The sequence below is a fragment of the Ursus americanus genome, chromosome 15, assembly GCF_024610735.1.
Source record: "Ursus americanus isolate L20-20 chromosome 15, mUrsAme1.1.p, whole genome shotgun sequence".
NCBI classification, from domain to species: domain Eukaryota; kingdom Metazoa; phylum Chordata; class Mammalia; order Carnivora; family Ursidae; genus Ursus; species Ursus americanus.
The window spans coordinates 4,633,417-4,653,820 of NC_142141.1; the positions used below are offsets into that span (position 1 = coordinate 4,633,417).

Genomic DNA, 20,404 nt, shown 5'->3' on the forward strand with positions numbered 1-20,404 from the left:
AAAGATGTGGAACAATGTGTTGATCATATTCCATGGCTTCTGTGAAGACAACAAAAAGTAATCAAAAAACTCTACCCTGGCTAAGTTTTGATTCCATCAGAGAAGCAATTAAACGTAGTTCAAAGGCTTTCTACAAAAAGGCATAACATTGTATTTGGTATGCTTTCCCAAAGTTTTTCCAATATCTCAATCCTGCTGGAGCCCAAACCACCCAACCCATACTTTATAATGAAGAAATTAATTTCCCTTCTTCTAATATAAATAAATAAAAAGTCAAAGAAAATGTTTCCCATACAAAGATCCCTCCTGGGACTATATTAAAAAACAAAAAGTGTAATGAGGTTATACTTGGACAATTGTAATAATTCACCATGACTTTCAGAACTGAAGCAATGCAGTAACTTTCTATTTTCAAATATAAGGTGCCATATATAATTTTAAGTATCAATAAACTGATAACACAAGCAGAGTTATTAAAGTGACATGAATTATTTGCCTGGTTAAGACAACTTAACAAATCCATGGTGACTGACTGTGTCAAGAGCAAATGGGCTCTAAATCCTAAAATGTCTCCCTATCAAGTTTTATGATGGTGTTTGTGAAAGATTTTGTCCACCATCCTCTTTTTTATTTTTATTATTTTTTTGTTGTTGTTTCCTATTTCCTGGTTTTTAGCCAATGGAGGTGTGAGCATAACTGAGTTTAAGATAAGAGATTATCAGAATATAAGCTACATAATTCTCCTTTACTTTCTGGTAAGGACAGAAGATCTAGGCACCCCTCCAAAGAAGTGCTGTATTCAAATAAAATTATTGGCAAGTGCCCCAATATATTATTTGGTTTGGACATTGGAATTCTAGGATGTGTTTGGCAGGACATGGAGAATTTTTTTCTCCTTAATGTAAGGGTCAAATCATGCCTTTAGTCACATGAATACGGACCTTGTTTCTTCATTTTGAAATTGAGACAATCAAACCAAACCTCATAGGATGTGAGATAACATGTAAAAGTACCTAGCTCAGTGCCTGGTATATAGTATGTACTAAAAGTAAAAAAAAGAATTGTTTTTGACTTGAATATTTTCCAAGTTTAACATTTTAAAGTTGATAAGTATATTCTATTATTTTCTATTATTTTTCCACTTTAAAACTTTATTTATAGTCATCTTTTGATTATCATGCATCACTCATTCAAACTATAAAATGTTTCCTCTCATCTTACTTGCTTCTGGGAGGCATTCCCTTCCCAACCCCCACACACCTGTACTATGTTTATGTGCAGTATATCGGTTAAAAGACAAATCTTGTATGTGAATAGTAATAATAATTTCTACCTCACAGGACTGTTGAATAAAATAAATGAGTTAATAAATATAAAACATTTAGAAACCATAAGCATGTTAGCTATTATTCAATGCATATTAATTTAGTTGTATCTGAAAACAGGAGTTGAGGCATGTCATTTGAGTTCATATAATGAAAGCTTTAAACTAAACAAAAAAAGAAAAAAAACTAGAAAAAGAACTCATTTTTTTGTAATATAAAAAAATTCCCAAAATACATTGCTTTGCCATATCAATTATTTAGAGGATTATTCACATATTTGAAATCTCTGGTCTTGCTCCACAAACATAGATAAAAGAGAATGTTAAGACTGCACCAAAAAAACGAACTAAAAATGTGATCATTAATTTTAATTCACTATATGTACCCAAATCTGCATTAAGCAAATGTAAAAACCATTCAGATTAATTTCAAAATAAAACAAACATTGCTCGGTATTAGTTACATATCAGGTAAATTCTTTCCTTTCAATAATACTAATATTATAATGTAGCCATGTAAACTGGATCCTGTCATTTCTGTGGTATATTTCCAGATCTCTCTATAACACCTAAGGAATTCTTGACAACAGCCATTAAAACTGAATTACTAATATCTGTAAAATTTCTTTCCTAAAATTAATAGTGCTTAGGGTAATAAATTTAAATAAGATGGCAGCGGTACGGAAAGAGTGTGGTTGTGGTTGCAGCAATTTCAATTTCACAGTAGCTCACCTCAGGACCATAAGGAACTTAGACATCACCTCTGTCACCCCACACATTTTACGGAGAAACTGAGGCCCCCCAAATGCTATACTGATAGGGCCAAGAGCACACATAGGTCTCCAGCTCCTAGTCAAATAAATGTGCCTTCAAGTTTTTCACATCAAACTTAACCAAGTAATTCATACCAACCCCAAATTGTATTTTTTCTTTTTTGCCAAAAACCAATTCAAAAGAGTAACTGTTAAAACATACACACGCACAAACACAGAACTACATTCACGTAAGTACTCAGTTTACTAACTTCTTGTGTTTTTTTCTTTCAAAACCCAAACCCTATTGTGACTTTCAAATCATCCCCACACTTGCTCCTGGCTCCCTGAAGCCTCCCTCCTGTTCCTAAAAATGGTGGGCGATGATGAGCAGAAATCAGCAATTTACTTTCTAATCCTACCATATTTGAGCCAGGTATATGGACTCACCTTTTTTCCATCCTCAGCATAATAGACAACAATTCTAAGGGAAGAGTTAGTGTCTAACAGTATTTTTAGTATCAATCTTAATTTTATTATTATCTCATAAACCAGCTTCATCTCCAACTGATCCAAAAGATTTCACATGTAAACACATTCCATTAATCCCCCAAAATATTGATAATATGCATGTATATAGTTTCCTCATTTTCTGAAATTTTTATTTTTCCCAAAGCAAACCTTCATCAAAAGTCAATAAACTGAGAACAGAAAATAAACCATGAAGTCATATAAGTTCAGTCATGTAAGTTCGTTCTTTCAGTGAACTGTAGCAAAATAAAAAAAGGGTATTCAATTCTGAGCGAATCTTCACCCAGTTAAAATGTATAGAATGCCACCTTAGATTTAAAACTTAGCAACATGAGTAATTCAAAAAAGTCACCTTTGCACTAAATTTTCTTTAAATTTATGTTCAAAATATTAAAAGCAACTTTTTAAAAATAGACTTCATGAAATTGCCAATGTCTAAAAACCTTTTACCTAGCCACTAACACAAGATAATTACTTTTCAGTTTGAGTAAAAACCCTTTTTAAAAGCAAAAGCCAACAGCTTTTTGATACTTAGGCAAAAAATTATTTTTAAAAATCTAAAACTAAACTTAATCAAATGTTTTAAGATACATCCTAACTATTCTACCTGAATCCTTCAGGGAAGGGGCATTTAATTCCTTGGAATGACATAGGATTCTCTTAGCAAACTTGCCCCCCCAACTAAGCAAATTATTAATCAAAACAGATAGTTCTGCTTGTGCTGACATCATATTTGGGGACATTGCAATTGTTTTGAAATCTGTTTTAACCCTCGCAAAAAGATCTCTAAAATAACCCTCTATCTGTGGCGCACATGTATACAGATATGTATTTTAATCCTTGTTTTTTAACCTGGAGTTTGTACTCTTAGCTGTGTGCTTTTGGGCAAGTTATATCTTTCTGATACTCAATTTTCTCATCTGCAAAATGGGGGTAATAATAGAACTTACCTTGTGAGGTCACTGTGAGGACTGATTCAATGTTAGCTTATTATCCCATAAAAATTTCCTAAACACATATAAATAATCATACCCTCAAATATACAAACTCAGTGGGGCATCTGATGTTCAATTGACTATGAAATTCCCTTATCTCGTATCTATCAACTAGACTGGCTGCTCATTAATTCAAAAACATCAAACCATGTGATTCTTGCAGAATAAGGATACACTGGTGGCAAAAAAGACAAGTTGATCTTTGCCTGGATCTATTTTTAGGAACGGTTTATCTACACCCCTAGTGTTAACACTGGAAAGTAAACAAATGGATGAAAGGCATCATAAAAGAGTCACTCTGAGATCAACAGTTTCATGGTATTTGAAAATAAATGGGGATGAAGAAAACATTTAGATCATTTCTGTACCAGTCCTTACTGACACAGGGCAGGCCAGAATTTGCAAAGAGGTTTAAGAGGAATTGCTGAATTGATGAATTCAGACTGTTCAGACTGCAAGGTTCAGAAAGGTTCCAGGTTTAAAGTGTAACCAGTGAGAAAACTGTAATTCAATAGTTGGTTTTCAGTGAATCACTATCCTACAGTGGAGGAAAAAAATGAATTTTTTTGTTATACAGTTACTTCATCCGGGCAGAAAATGATCATCAGTTTCCACAATGAAGTATACTTATATCTATACATTATTTATTCTCACCTAAAAAGTAGGGAAAAACCAACCCTGATGATCCTGTCAGGCTAGAAAGATATTATAGTTAATAATTATGACATTACTAGCTACCTGATATTCATGATTATACCAACTCATGCTATCATCTATGGGGAAGATTACAATTAGAAATTTATCAAAGAAACAGCTAAATATTTTGTTCCAAATTATACTCCTGTCCTGCCAAAATAACGTCTGGTAATTAACTCATTTTTTAAGAAGAGTTCTGATATGTACATGGACCATTCAAACTCTCTGAGTTAAATAGACATTACACCATGCAATTTCCTTATTCATCTTAATCTATTAATGGAACATATTCTTACCGGAAAAGGAAAAATGTTGTCAGCTCTGTTCAAGCTATCTTCCATCCAGGATTTAGGAGCAAAGGCAGAGCTGGGGCGAGCGTACTTCTGCAGCTGAATATGATTGCTTGCAAAATTTTTCTTCAAAGGCGAGATGGAATTCAGGGGCGTTATTCCTCCATTCAGCCCTCTGCGGTGATCTCGGCCTTGGGAACCTCCCCAGCCCCCATATCCACCACCTCCCGGGCTCCACGAAGAAGATGGTGTCGGAGAGGGACTCTGGTAGCTGCTCCATGGAGAGGGGGGTTTGTTAAGATTATTCGCCAAATGAGGCAGCTGGTTAAAAGCAGCATTTCTATGTGTGAAAGGTGGGGGATGGGGACTGGCAGGAGACCTCCTCTGCTGCTGATGCTGGCTGTGATGATGCTGGAAATGAGGGTGATGAGGGTGGTGCTGTGAGAGAGGCCCGATCTGAGGGGAGAAGCTGCCTCCAAAGCCAGGGCTGACATGGTGGGGAAAATTTTGAAACAACAGAGCACCGTTATTAGCCGAAGCAGCCGGGACCCCTCCCTGGTGAAAGAAACTTGCATCTTCATTGATGATTGTGGAGGAAGAAGGTGCTATCGCTGCTGACCAGTTACTGAAACCAGTAAGAGACGATGCACTAGACGTCAAGGGTTGGGTCGAAGTACCTAGCCCCGTGGCTTCTTGATAATCAAACCCTGTCAACACTGGTGACTCGATTCTCATTTTCTCCTTCCCATTGCCATTTTCTGAAGAATTGTCCCCTTGATTTTCTTCTGATTTTGCCTTCTCGGGTTCAGGCAGTATTCCAGCTTCCTGACCTGGACTGGGGGAGAGCTGCTGCTTTTCTAAAGGGTCTTGCTGTTCCTGTTGCTGACTTTTTGCTTTTTCCGACCCCAAGATCTCATCCTGAATGTTATGGGTAGCTGGAGCAGGAAAGAGCCAAGCTGACCCGGCACTGCTGCCATTGGCAGCTGTGTTATTATTTATAAAAGCAGCAGGGCTGGGGGTGGCATTTTGGTGATGGTGTGGAGGCTGCAGATGTGGATGGAATCTGACTGGAAAAGCAGATTTATTCCCAGTATTGCTTTGCACTAGCACTCCAAACCCGTAATCCCCCATTTATTATTTTTAGGATCAGATGCTTACAATAAAAAATGACAACCTGATGTCTCACGTCTTTGTATCCTCTACCCAAAATTTAAGTTGTTTGAAATGTCTTATTTATAGCTAGCTCAAAAATCGCAGCTTATCACTTGAAATAGCTCTGATTTGGAATTCTGGTCTCTGAAAGGAAAAAAAAACTAAAAAAAAAGAATCTCTTAAAACATTGACATGAATCCAACTGGGCTTATTTCTAGGAGGGAATAAAAACGAAGAGGGTAAAAATCAAGTCTTTGGTTAGTAAAATAGGCGCTTTCTTTTTCCAAAGGAAAATGTACATGAATGACAAAAACACAGCTTCTCAAGCATCTATGGATGTAGAAGAATAAGCATTGCGCGGAGTAAAAATATATATATATAATTTAACAATCACATATGGTCTTCCTCAGCAGTTTAGATTCACTCACATAAAAATTAGAATAGGGCTAAGAGGAGAATACGTTCTTTTCTTGGCAGCTTGGTTAAAAAAAATCAGGAATAATTTAAGAACATTATATATTATATATTTATATATATATAGATTATATTAGTTATCTGGGGTGGGAGGTGAATTCCTGGTTGCGGGAGAGGAAATCAGCATTGACTAATGGAAAGATGATTGCAGGGAGGTTTCTGCTGTTCCTGGTCCTGTTTCTGCTCTTTCACAGGGTGCAGTTTTGGCCTCTGGGGCTGTTCCTGAGGCTTTGGGTGCAGATCTTGTTGCGGTCGCTGTTCCTGGGCTCCCCCCGGCCTCCTCTCCCCCATGAAATGGGTTGAAAACACCCGTTTCTCTCTCTTGGGGGGATCGCGATCAGGAAGGATTAGCGAGACTCGACGAGGGCGAGCTGGCGGCCCGGGGGTGCGGGGACCAACGGGGCGACCTGGAAGGTCCTGCGGTTTCGGCCTCTTCCCCTCTCTGCGGCTCCGGGGTTTTTTTCCCTCATGGGACCCAGGGGCGGTTTGTTCAGTTCTCTCAGTTCGATTCTCCGCAGGGGGAAAAAAAGAGGAAAAAAAGGGAAAACCCGCTAGTGTAGTTATTCTAAAAGAGAAGGGCCTCCCCCCTTTGTGCTCTCTCTCTTTTTCCCCCCAGATTTTAGAAAAATCTATAATTTAGAAGGCTTTTGTTTCTCCTCACGGTTGCTGGGCCGCCGTCGTCGTCGCCGCCGCCGCCGCCGTCGCTTTACCCCGGTCCCGCAGTCCCCGCTGTCGTTGTTGAGGACTCCGCCTGGCTCTTCTTTTTCTCTCCTTCTTCCTCCTCTTCCTCCTCTGCTGTCGCCGATGCCGCCGCCGCCGCCGCCGCCACCGCCTCCCGGTGCCCGGGTCCCGCAGCCGCGGCTGAGTCCTTCTCCTCAGGACCGAGCCGAGTGAAATGACAACCAGCTGGAAAGACCAAGAGACACTTCCGGTTCGAAGAGGGAGGGGTGGGGTACGGAGGGCACTCCGCCCACCTGTCGAAGTACCAATCAGCTGTTAGAATTTAGACGAGGCCACGCCCCCGGCTCAGGTCCCCTCCTAGGAAGGTCGAAAACTTAGCTCGAGAGACGCCTCTTCCGTCTGCGCCTCGCCCAGTGAGGCCTGGCGCCTGGAACCCGGTCCCCCACCCAGAGTGAGCGCAGCAGGTTGCCATCTTTAGTGTGGGCAAGGGACTCCTTCGCCATTTCTCTCCCCTCAGCACGCTTTGGAGGAGTTGCATATAGGGATGCACGGAAGAGAACGGATCCCTCGAGCACTAAAGAAAGAGTCCAAAGGAGATCCAAAGGGCGACGGGTGAAACCGCGGATGAAGGGGAGGCCTGCCCACAGTAAAGGTGGGTCCGCAGGCGTCACATGCTTTGGCCCGAGCTCCTCCCCAGAGGGATCTGGAAGGGGGGGGCGGGTCTCCCTAGCCGCTGTGCGGAGCCTAGAACTGCGTACGTCCTTGTCCTGCCTGGAGTCCTCACGCGGGACTCTCCCTTCACCTTCCATTCCCCCCACCCCCACTCCCCAGCTTGGCTTAGTTACCCGTCTGATGCAGTCCCTCAGGCGCAAGATATAACTGCTGTAGGCGTACGGCGTTGAGTCCTCTTCTGCATCCTATTCCAGCCCACGGTACAGGCTGTACCAGAGGGACGTTTCCAACGAAAATCTTATCGTGATCCTCACCTGTTGAGATCTCTTTCTATGAAAGAGGCCAAACTCCTTGGTCCGGTATTCAAGGCCTTTCCGCTCTGTGGGCAGTGCATCCTAACACCTCCTCTCGGAACAAATGCCCCACACCAAGCTGCTCCAGAGATACTCTCAGTGCCTTTTAACATGCCCTTTCCTTTCTTCCCCACTTGGTAGACTCCTGTTTCGTTTTACGAATCTGTTCAAACGCTACCAGCTCTGCCTTCTGAATTCTCTCTTAAGAGCATACACGGCTCGTAAGTCCTGTGTAGGTCTCTCATGCTTGTTTGTCACCCTATTGTAATGGCTGCTTATGTCCGCCAGACCTGGGCTCCACTGTGGGCTCGTTGAGGAGAGGACCTTGTGGATAGGAGGCATTGCTGAGTGAATGCTGAAAAAAACGAATCAACAAACGAACTACAGTGGAGTTACCTTGAATGACAGTCGCTTTTCCAAGTCTGAATTATTTCATTACTTCTGCTGTTTGATTTGGAGTTCACAGCTCTGAAACTTTTAATGTTTAGGTTTTCATTAGCTGCTCCCGAGTGTGTCTTGTTCATCTTTGTATGTTCCCACTTAAGACCACCATCAGGGACCGGGGTAATGCCTTGCTCTCAGCACACACTCTAAAGACGTTGAATAAGTGTTTTCCTTTAGAAGGAAATGAAAAATGAAAAATGAAGAGAAGAAATCACGGTAGAGCCAGAGTAGGAAAACAAAGAGACATCAAAGACTTTAAAGAAGAATCTTATGAACAAAGGTGGCTTCCATTTCATTTCTATAGCCCTCCCTGAATGGCCCTAACTTCTACTGCGTCAGTTCCTCAATCTGCCAACACTTCCATGTAGAATACCTGTTTAGAGCCTTAAGAAGTGATTTTTATTCTCTTTTCTTATATTATGACCATGAGTCTTACCTCTGCAACTCTACTTCGAGTTCTTTGAGCTTAGGGACTGGGTCTTACTCTGTTGTTTATTCCCCACGACTGGACATACCTTGAGACTTGCTGGTTCAGTTAGGTGTCATTCCTCCAGAATGGTTTCCCTGACTGCCCCTCTCTCTAAAATCTTGCAGATTCCCCTCTTTAAATTACTACTAGTTGTCAGTGGGTTAGTTTCTTAAGGGCAGCTTTATCTGCCTTGTCTTTGTGTCCCTCGTGGCCAGCATAGGAGCTGGCACAAAGCAGACTCAGAACATCATTGAGCAAATGAGTAAATGAATGAATGTTCAGTATCCAGGAGATGGTCGAGTCTTTTGCAGCTACCGGTTCTCAGTGGCTAAAATGGCAGCCATGACTTGAAAGAGAAAGGACTACCTTTGGAACCCAACGTTGTAATTTGAATCTTACCTCTGCTACTTCCTAGTTGTCCTGCCCTGGGCTTTACCTCTACCAGCCCTTAGTTCCTCATGGATAAAATGTGAACGATATTTCCTCTCTCACTAGGATGGTAAATTACATGAGCTACATGTAAAGTGCTGGGCTGAGGTTTTAAAAAAATATTAGTTCCTTATTAACATATGAAGCGTAGAGAACTTGTACTTTACAAGTGTCTTCTGCCTTGAAACAGCTGTGTGCATGACTGAATCCAGGAACCTGTGTTGGTTTGTAGAGGAGGACGCACACCCAAGCCACAGTCAGGATGCTGCTAGGTCAGCCTGATCTTTTAAGACTAAATCAAATGTGGGCAGTAGGTTGGGGCTGGACTGAAGCTAAGATGATCACTGTAGACATCAGGCTTCCGGTTAGGGAGTAGGAGCATGAGAGAGCGAAGGGGGAGACAATTCTTTTGGGTCAGTTGTCTGCTCAGAAACCCAGGATACCCAGCTCAGGGCTGCCCTCCTTAAAAACATTCTGGCCTCAGAAACTGGCCCAGGTAACCATGACAACAATTCAGCAGCTCCATTTAGGATCTGCAAAGGGATCTACAGTTGCAGATGAGTGCTGGCTTGAACGCTCTGCTGGCAGAAGAGAGCCCCTCCATGAAGCATACTCACTGGGAACCTTTCAGGTTGCCGAGAAAGCAAGCTCTGTCTAAACATTAAGGTGCTACCAGATAAAAACAACAACAACAAAATGAAACAAAAAACCTCCCTCCCTGTCCAGCAAGGGGTTGACACATCTTCAGAGAACTCGTAGACTAGTGAATGCATGTACCCTGTTGGCTACTGCCCAGCCCCCTCTGGGGTTTGAGGTCAACCACACCCCAAACCCAAGCCTCCCAGGAAGCATGGCCCTAATATCTCTTTCACCAGCCTCTTTTAAAGCTTGGCAGGTGATATAAATCTCACCTCATAACCACACAGAATGCCCCATTCTAATTCTGATGTCCTCCACCACTGCCCTTGAAGCATTTGTCAGCCTTCTCCCAATAGCACATACTCAACTCCCCAGGGCCTGCCTGGTGACTTTAGTAACTAGGGCTGCCACCCAAGGCCGCTCATGTTGTGCACTATACAACTCCACAGGGCACAACAGACTATTATGTGAATGCCACCCCCTGGAGTTGTACAATGTGGCAGCTCTGCTTCAGTTAATCTGAGTAAAACAGAGGCACCTTATGGAAATATGACACCCATACAAAAAAGCGACTAGGTGCCATCATAAATTACATGAGCACATGGTCGTCGCATGCAGAAATATTTAAAGCGGTTGGTCCGTTTAGAGTTTAGAGTTGGTGGCCCTGGAGCTTTCTGTGATGGAATTGAAGGACACAGTGTCCTTGGTGTTGTTGAGTAGTGAACTGTAGCAAGAAGACAAGTCTGGGCAGGTCCACGGTCCCGTCCCCTAAGAGATTAATACCCAGCCGTTGCTTTGCCTAGCTTTGTTAATAAGCCTTCTCGTGTAGTGGTGGAATATATATTTTGCTGAAATTTAAAAAATATAACAATAATATTTAAAGGCAGGTCCTATGAAGGTAGAGGAAGAGAGAAGAGTGGAATTACTTTTGGAATACCTTCTTTTCCAAAAGTCTCTGGACGCTCACTCCCAGAAAGCAAGCTGGACAGAAAGAAACAAAGCCAAGGCCTGAAAGCAGGCTTTATTAAACCTCACCTCTCTGCTCTTCACCCTGTTTTAATATTGAGAAGTGTGCACGTTTACTTAGAAAACACCACTGTGTTTTGCGTTTTTTTTACAGTTAATTGCTGGGTTATATTTTCCCTTCTTGTATGTTGTTTTATAATCTGCACAAACCCTCTGCACTTTAAATACTGTTTTCCTTCTGCTTTCCCATTTAAGGTATTATCATTCACATAGAGTCCATAGTTAACAAGCCATTTTGGTGGGGGTGGTGAAGCCAGTTCCTCCAATGCATTGTTACTGAATAAATGGCTTGGAAAGGTCCAAGACACAGACATGCTTCACTTGAAATTGCCTTATCCTGGCAAAGATTTAGGTGAGCGGGAACAGGGGGTTGACCTTCCAAACTGTGACATGCATCACATGGGATGACTTGGATTCTTTCGTGGCCTCGGCCACCTATGTGGATGGGCTGCTGACCTAGATTACCCCTTACTGTTTTGATTGGACACACTTCACTTCCCTGCACCGAACCCCGGCCATACTGCCGAACAGCTGCAATCTCACACGCTGTGGCTAGGCTGGAGGATTTTCACCTGTGATACTGGAAAAGAATAGCTTTTTACAGCTTGCAGGGAAGTTTCAGGGTCCAGAGGTCAGAGACTAGGAGTCAGAGACCAAAATTCTAGCCCCAACATATCCATAAATTCATAGATACTGGTTCAATTTGCCTGATGCTTTCCTTTCGGCCAGAATTTTTACTACCTAAGCAGTTTCACTTTGGAAACTTGAAGGAATAAAGGTTCAAAGAAAGGCATCTATTAAAAAAAGTTATTAAAGATGCTCCTTTTCTTTTATGTCCAAATTTCCTGGTCCTCTATTCTCAGAGTATATATATTCCTGAAGAACAGTTATAAGAGTTGATTCACAAGCATCCAACCTTACACTTGACTGTGCGTCGGTCCCCAATAGGAGCCCATCAAATGCAGATTTCCAAGCCCTGGCCCCCCCAAGATATTCTGATTAAGTTTTCTCATACTATTTTCTCATAAAATTTTAAACTTTAAGAGATTTTCTCAAAATAGTATAAGAACACTGGAAAACCAAACTAAGAATGGCTAAAACAGAAAAATTCCTTTCTTATATAAAAGAGGTTTGGGAGAGTCAATACAAGGCTGGTGGGGTGGTTTCAAGATGTCATCAGAAGCCAGTTTCCGTCTATCCCATTGCTTCCCTCCTCAAAATGTAACCTCTGCCTATGATCCAAGATAGTTGATCAAGCCCCAGCCATCATGCCTGTGTTTTAGACTGAACTAAGAAGGAGAAAGATGAAGAAGGAACATGACCCTTCTCTTTGAGGAAGCTTTTCAGAAGACATACATATCACTTCCATTCTCCTCCCACTGGCAGGAGTTTGGCCCTATGGGCACGACTTGGGCAAAAGAGGTTGGGAAGTATGGTCTTTATTTCACACGCATGTACCTAGTTAAAAAGTGACATTCTATTACCAGTGAAGAAAAGGGGAGGTGGATACTGATGGGTAAGGCACTTGGGCCTAGAGAAGTTTAGTGACTGACCTGAGTCTTATAGCCAAGTCAATGCCTTCATTTTGCAGTTGAGGAAACAGGTCCAGGGAGGGGCCTTGTCTAAAATAATTCAGTTATTTTGCCCAGGTATCTTGATTCAGAACTCTTCCTCTACCCAGTGGTCCTCAAATTTTAGCATGCTTCAGAATTACCTGGAGGACGAGTTAAAACAAACTAGAGTCTCTGATTGAATAGGTATGGGGTAGAGCCAAGAATCTGTGTTTCTAACAAGTTTTCAGGCGCTGATGCCACTGGCTTGATGAGCATGCTTTGAGAGCCAGTGATCCACAGAACACGCCCACCTGGGATGAAGAAGGGCCGTCAGTTCTGTGTGGCCAGCCTTAGTCCTCCTTCCCTTTCCTCTGGTTTACTCAGTGGCACCATGGTTCATTCTCTCAGTTTGCTAAGCCAAATGTAAGAGTCATCCTAAACTTCTCCTTCTCCTCCTCCATCCTTTTCTAGTTGGTCCCCAGGTTTTCTTCATTTCTCCCTTCAGCATCTCCTCCTTCTCTCCATCTCCTGCTTTGGTTCAAGTCTGATCATTTCTCACCTGGATTCTTTTTGTGGGTGCTATCTTCGGGCTTCGTATCTGGCCTTGCTCATTGAATCTTTCCAAATGGGGAGTCTACTTACCTTACTCCGTTGTTCAAACACTTTCAGTGCTTCCTGATGTATTCAACTGTATTTGTCTTTTTCTTTTTTAAAGATTTATTTATTTATTTGAGAGAGAAAGAGAGAGACTGGAGGGTGGAGGGGCAGAGGGAGAAGGAGAGAGAAACCCAAGCAGACACCGCACTGGGCCCAATAGGGTGCTTGATCTCAGAACCCTGAGATCACTACTTGAGTCAAAACCAAGAGTCAGACGCTTAACCTACTGCACCACCCTGGCGCCCCCTCAACTATATTTTTCAAACTTAAGTGGTTTTCATTCCAGCATCACAATTTTTGCCATATTGGTATAGTGCCTGCACCGTCACACATTTAGTGTGTCCATAAGTTGGCTTACCTTCTAAAAAACTTAAAAACTTGTTTAAGGCAATGTGATTTACCACTCAAAATGAAAAACAGTGATCACTTACAACTAAAAAGTAATTGTCATGTTTAAATATTGAAAACAAAATAATGGTATGAATTCCTCCTAGATCCTGTATGCATTTCAAAGGCTCTAATGTTTTTGTTAAAAAGGAAGACTAATAAGGTTAGAAAGGTGCTAAAGTCTTACTAGCCCAATCTTGAAAGGTCTTCTTTACATCATTAGAGGGACTGACAGAGAATGGAAAGGGAACTAAATTTCTCACTGTGCAATTTAAGAGTACGCACTGCCTTGTCTGGGTGCCACCTGCAATCATCTTGTGTACCCCACTGGAAAGGGACCTACTGTCTGAAAAGCACTGCCAGTCTCCTTAACATGTCAGCCCATGCACCTGACGAAATGGATGACATTTCAGCATCGTTTTGTGCAGCTCTCCCAGAACACTGTTCCCAGCATCCTGAAAAACTTGAGGTTCCACGAACTTGCCATCAGTCATGAATCCTATTTGCTGCAAGTAACAGAATGCATGAGTAAGAATGACCTAAGCAACAAGAGGTTATTTTTTTCACACATCAAGGTGTCTAGAGGTGGATGGTTGCTCGTGCTGGCTGGTCAGTCATGTCAGGACTCTGGGTTGGAATCTCTAGATGTTCTTGGCCTTGCCTTCAGGATCTTAAGATGTCTTCCACAGACCAGGTCATCACACTGTGGCTTTCAGAGGCAAGAAATCAAGGGCTTCAAAAAGTTGAGTTTCTTTCTAGTCATGAGCTTTCCTCTGATCAAGGAGAGAAGGTCTTTCCCAAGGACCCTTCAGCCCACTTCCTGTTACATCTTTTGGGTCAGAACTGGGTCACATACCACAATCTAGACCAGACCTGGGCCCACCATCCCTGACACTAAAGAATCTCCAATATGAAACATAACCCCAAATGAGGATTGTGCCAGCAAATGTAAAGGGAGAGTCTTTGGAGAAGTCAAAAAGTGTCTCCTGTGCTCACTACACAACTTCCTTGGGCCTTTCCATGTGTGTCTGTTTGCCAAGAACACCTACTTTGTTTGCCAGGGGGCTCCTACTCAAGCACCTTCATTGGCCTTCTTTGACCTCCCTGCAAAGGTGGGTGTCTTCTCCTCACTTGGCAGAGACACTCAGCCATATAATTGACTATTATGTAAATGATTATTTAGACCCCACTCACTAGACTTGCTCCTGTGGGTCAGGTACTCTTTTCTTTCTTGTATCCTCTGGGCCTGGTATTATGCCAGCACATAGTAGGCCTTTACTGAGTGTATGTTGAAATAAGGTTGAATTAATCAATTTTTTTTCCCTTCACATATACAATTCACAAGTATACCCAAAGTAATACATGTTAGGTTGAATTTAACAATAAGCATACTTTGGAAAATCTTACAAATTACAGACTTTATTGTGGCTATTTTGTGTTGTTCTATGAAAAATACAGCAATCCCCTATTAGCATACATCAAGTTACTATTGGCATAACACTTCTACCACACTGCTGACCTTCTGGCAAATCAGTCACTGTAAATCCTGGAGAGTGGTTTATAAACTTAGTAAACCGCTTCAATCTTGTGTAAAACACATTATACATGGTAATAGCTTCATTTGGCTGAGTCCGTTTCGGTACAGTTCCACGATTGCATTAAGCGAGTCTCTATTGATATACCCTCAATGTTAAACAGCTTCTTAATGAAGTGGATTGCCTCGAAGCCATTGGATAGTGCACACACACACACATGCATACACGTAAAGTTATCACCACCCAAAAACAACTGCGGAGGCAGTAATTATATAATATTAACGAACAGTATCACATACAGTTCGATGTGCCAGTTTCTAATGTGGTTGAGTTGATTCTCAGTAATGGGTTTCTTGAAATGACCTGGCCCCCACAGAAGTACCTCCAGGTTCAACAGCCCATGTAAAATAAAATAAATGCATAAATAATTTAGCAAGGGAAATAGGTAGCATTATGGCCACACTTCTGTGCGGCTGTTATTTAAAAGCCTGGCAGCTTGGCAGTTAGAAACCCCTATGTCCAGGGGTGTTGTAATTCACCATTTGCTCGGAGTTGAAATGAGGCAGAGGAGAGCTCCAGGCCCCTAGCTCATTTTTTATTTAGAGGCAATTTTTTTAATCCATTCGGCCATTGAAGTTCCAAAAATAGAAAAAGGAAAAAGAAATAAACATGCTTCAAATTTAGAAGTTTAGAGGCTGGTCGGAGCCCTCATTAGGCAAGGTCTGGGATGCATTTTCTAAGCAACGTTTTACAAACTTGTAAGTGCATGGTGAGAGTTTAAACATTCGTTTCATCGTGTGTGTGTGTTTCTGTTGAATCCCTATGTGGTGGTTTATGAGGCAGAGTTTTTCAATTCTAGTCTTTTTTTTATATACTCAAGCACATGATTTTTGCTGTATTATTATATTACCTATCTTACTATTCGCCCGTTATTTGTAAATGGACTCCATTTTTTAGAACTTAACTAAATAAGTTTAAAAGGAAAATTTTATATCACTAATGTAAGCAGAAAAATCAATGTCATGTCATAAACAGACGCTGCCATTTATTTTTTCCTGACAACACACTGAAATAAATACATACAGAGTCGAACAAATGCCTAGTGATTCAGTGTTCCCCTATGCACCACCTGAAAGCGTCTCAAGGACTGTTAGTGGCACTTTTAGGGAAATACTTGCTTACTGGTTAAGAACACACACCTTTTGAATCAGGCAAGATTAGTTAAACCCCATCTCTGCCATTTACCAGAGTGCCATTTGCCGTTTGCTGAATGACTCCTGAGCAGGTCTGTTCATCTCTCTGAGCCTCAGTTTCTGCATCTGGAAAATGGGGATAAAAATTGTTAAGCAGTTAGTTGAGAGGATAATATGAGGCAGACCATGTAAAGCTCTTGGCACAGTGCCTAACCTATAGCAAACGCCCAAGAAATGTCAGCTATGATTATTATTAATTTGTGATCGGGGAGACATGGGTGATTACAGAGCACCAACCACCAACAAATTCAGTTCAGAACAAACAAAATAGATTAGGTGTCTACCCTGTGACAGGCTCTGTGGTCGGCCTTGCAGATATGGAGATAATTCTCAAAGTGACAGGCATAACGAGCTAATGACAGCAGTATAGGGGAAGTGCAGAGAGAGGTGCACGCACTCAGGTTACGATGGCAGGCCAGAGCAGAACATGAGGACAGCCAGCATCACGAAAGCAAGAGGTGCAAATCCATACATCAGGCCTTTCCTGCTGGGTTACAGGGACATTCATCAGTCCTGAAAGGTACCGGGTAAATTGGATTTCTGCTGGAGAACAGAAGATGCATGCCATTCAAACATATATACAGCAATGGAGACATATCATCATTTACTTATGGGTTTCAGTGACACTAATGAATTGGTGAATATCATTTTCAAAGCCAAATAGTGGTCAAGCAACGTGTAAATGGAATTTTAATTTTCTTTCCTTCCATCAAGGTCACAGGCAGGTGGTTCACAGATATTTTAGATTGAGCCTGCAGAGTAATCGACTTTTGTAAAGTTATTACTTGCTAACATGTAGAAATTATGCAATGTTATAAGAAAACCCAGATTTGTATCTTAAAAAAAAAAAAATGAAGATGTGGCCATCTAGAGTCCCACGTATGGCAATTTGGGGCTGGAGTTAAGTAGTTGCTTGTAAGATGGGGAGTTCATCATCCAGTTCACCATAGTCTCTACCCATCCAGCTGATAGTGCTGCCTTAGGAACCAGACAGGTGGGGCCCTTCCTTTGGCCCCATGCCCTAGAGGCACCACTCTGCCCCTCTCCAAAGGTACCCTTCCCCCAGGAGTTCATGGAGCCAAGGGACGCCTGTGCTGCCTCTTTTAGATCATACTGCTGGCGCCAAGGGACCCTGGATTCCCTGCCCATGTGACCTGTATCTGCTTCCACAGCCTGCAGAGACCTCTTTCTCAGTTAGTTCTTCCCAAGGTGAATAGCACTGCTAGACTACATACCCTGGGCCTTAGAGGTGGCCGAGAGAAAGCTGGGGTGTTTTGGTGGGGAGGGAAGGGAATGAAGTTTGAATGTGCAGGCCAAGGTGCCCATCCACTTGCGCAAAGTCCTTTTCTGTATGAGCTGGAGTCAGGCAAGGGAGGAGCAGAAGAGTGGATGGTGTGTTGCCGGGGGGCACCTTGGGCTAGGGACCCTGTTATCATCTTCAGGTGAGGACGTCTGAGAAGTCTGAGAATTCTGACATTGAACTTGGCCTTCCAGGTCATTATAAAAATCTATTTGTCAAGGTTGGAGACTAGACCATACTTCAGTTTGTTAATTCTATTTATAACATAAGTATTTAGACATATGGTAGATGGACTTCCATTTATACTCTTTCCCTGGGCTTGCAAATGTTAGCAAGTATTAGGAGCAGGCCACTGGGTGGATTTCACTTCTTTCTTTTTGCTGCCTGACCCCCATTAGTACTCGAGTGTATGGCTCCCGCTAGGTGTGAGTGTCATGAGTGTGGACTCTGCCCCTAGCACAGTCCTCCCCAGGTAGCCAGTGAATATTGAATGAGTGACTAAGTAATCTGAGAGCTGATATCTCAGCTTAGTCCTGTTGGAATTATTTTCTTCTCTCAGACATGTAAACACATCACAATTATTTTAAATTTTCTCTTTAAATGCCATTAATTGGGGACACCTGGGTGGCTCAGTTGGTTAAGCCTCTGCCTTTGACTCAGGTCATGATCTCAGGGTCCTGGGATTGAGCCCCACATTGGACTCCCTACTCAGTGGGGAGCCTGCTTCTCCCTCTGCTGGTCCCCCTGCTTATGCTCTCTCTCTCTCTGTCAAATAAATAAATAAAATCTTTAAAAAAATTGAAGAAAATGCCATCAATCACTAGACTTTTTTTGGTGATTTCTAGTTTTCTGGTTTAAAATGAATTTATACACACAGCAAAATAATCCGAAAGGTTTAAAAAGTAAAAAGAACCTCACACATTGCCCTAACTCCACTGATGCCACCATTATTCACATTTCGATATCTTTATTTCCAGTCTTTTTTCCTCCATTTCTTTTCAGAGTTGAGACCCTACCCAGAGACTGACGACGGGAAGCTGCCACACTCCAACTATTTGAGCAGGTTTTCTGCTGCCGTTTGTCATCCCTGCGATGCATTTTAAAAGATAAATTGCCGAAGAAACTTCTCGATTTCATGGAGAAGTATTGAAGTGAGGAGTGTTATGAACACTTTCCAGAGAGGTGAAAGACATGGTTCTAAATGTGTGTGTGTGAGGGGTTCGTGATGTACTCTACTTACCGATCGTTCATCGTTGTTATCCACACGATGACCACCATCAAAGGTCAACTATTAGCCATCTAATTGTTTACAACCCTTTCCTGTGAAGGTCTGCATGAAAAATGCTGCATACACTTGGCCCGTTCCCTTTCGAAGCTGACACACTGCCATGGATACGTGCTTGTGGTTCAGTCAGCAGTCCGCACACGTGTATCAGGTGATGCCCCAAAGCCGTGCGCCAACAAGATCCCGAGACTATCCAGTGCAACAGGGGAGAGATGACTGAATTCCAAATTGCAGTAAGCATGACAAGCCCGTAAATAAGGGTGCCGTGGGGACACGGGAGAGAGGCTGCCTTACTCAGCCTGGGCTCCAGGGAGGGCTTCCAAGAAGAGGGGAAATTTGAGCACTGTCTGGAAAGCTGAGCTAGAGGTTGGCAGGTGTGGAAAGGAATCGGGTGTCAGGTTGGGGCCCCTCGAGGGTGTGGCTGGTGAAGAGGAGAGCACCTAACCCACATTCATTGATGACTGTGTACTCTGTATTGAAGGGCCGTGCTGGGTCCTCAGAAGCTAGAGATGGACGGGCTAATGAATGAATACATCAATAGACCTTTGGGTGACATGCCACCTAATAGAACATTTCAGATCTGGGGGCGCCTGGGTAGCGCAGTCGTTAAAGCGTCTGCCTTCAGCTCAGGGCGTGATCCCGGCGTACCGGGATCGAGTCCCACATCGGGCTCCTCCGCTATGAGCCTGCTTCTTCCTCTCCCACTCCCCCTGCTGTGTTCCCTCTCTCGCTGGCTGTCTCTCTGTCACATAAATAAATAAAATCTTTAAAAAAAAAAAAAAAGAACATTTCAGATCTACATCCTGATAATGAAGCCTAAGTCCGAGGCATTCTAGAATATCCCTAATAAAAGTAATTGAAAATGCCCTCTGTCATTTGGCAGTATCTATCAAAAATGTGCACAGCCCATGACCCAGAAATTCTAGTTCTTGGTTTCCGTTGTATAAAAAAAAACTTGTTCAAATAACTTACTTGTGTAAAAGGGTACACATCACAGCACTATTTGTAAAAATGAAAAAGAAATTAGGATCACCCAAAATATTTATGCATAGATTAATGGTTGTCAAAACAAGGCTATATCAGGGCGCCTGGGTGGCTCAGTCGTTAAGCATCTGCCTTCTGCTCAGGGCGTGATCCCAGAGTCCTGGGATCGAGCCCCACATCAGGCTCCTCCGCTGGGAGCCTGCTTCTTCCTCTCCCACTCCCCCTGCCTGTGTTCCCTCTCTCGCTGGCTGTCTCTCTCTGTTAAATAAATAAATAAAATCTTTAAAAAAAAACAAAAAACAAAAAAACAAGGCTATATCTATCACGAAACTGTATGGAAAGTTAGAATGAGGTAGATTTATATATACCCAGTAAAGACTCCAAGACAGACAGCTGAAGGGGGAAAAAAAGGCAAGTAACACACATACAATATGATATCATTCGTGTAAAAAAGTGATTTTTACATTTTGTGGACACAAAAAATATCGTGTTTTCTATAGTTACAGAGACATACAAGTTTTTA

The 20,404-nt window shown here is 42.3% G+C and overlaps 1 protein-coding gene and 1 long non-coding RNA gene across 3 annotated transcripts in view; one reads left to right on the forward strand and one right to left on the reverse strand.

The window, feature by feature from the left end:
• Window positions 1–7,113, reverse strand: part of CPEB4 (cytoplasmic polyadenylation element binding protein 4) — a 60,870-nt gene extending 53,757 nt beyond the window's left edge. For both annotated transcript variants that reach the window (XM_045792132.2, XM_045792131.2), the window contains exon 1: window positions 4,595–7,113. In XM_045792132.2, coding sequence (XP_045648088.1) covers window positions 4,595–5,719 — 1,125 coding nt within the window. In that variant the 5' untranslated portion in view covers window positions 5,720–7,113. The remainder of the gene's footprint in view (window positions 1–4,594) is intronic.
• A 182-nt stretch (window positions 7,114–7,295) lies between these two features.
• LOC148108835 (uncharacterized) lies at window positions 7,296–19,688 on the forward strand. The gene is made up of 2 exons (XR_015726826.1): window positions 7,296–7,547; window positions 18,615–19,688. It is a non-coding gene; the product is annotated as an uncharacterized LOC148108835 (long non-coding RNA).
• Window positions 19,689–20,404: the final 716 nt, after the last annotated feature.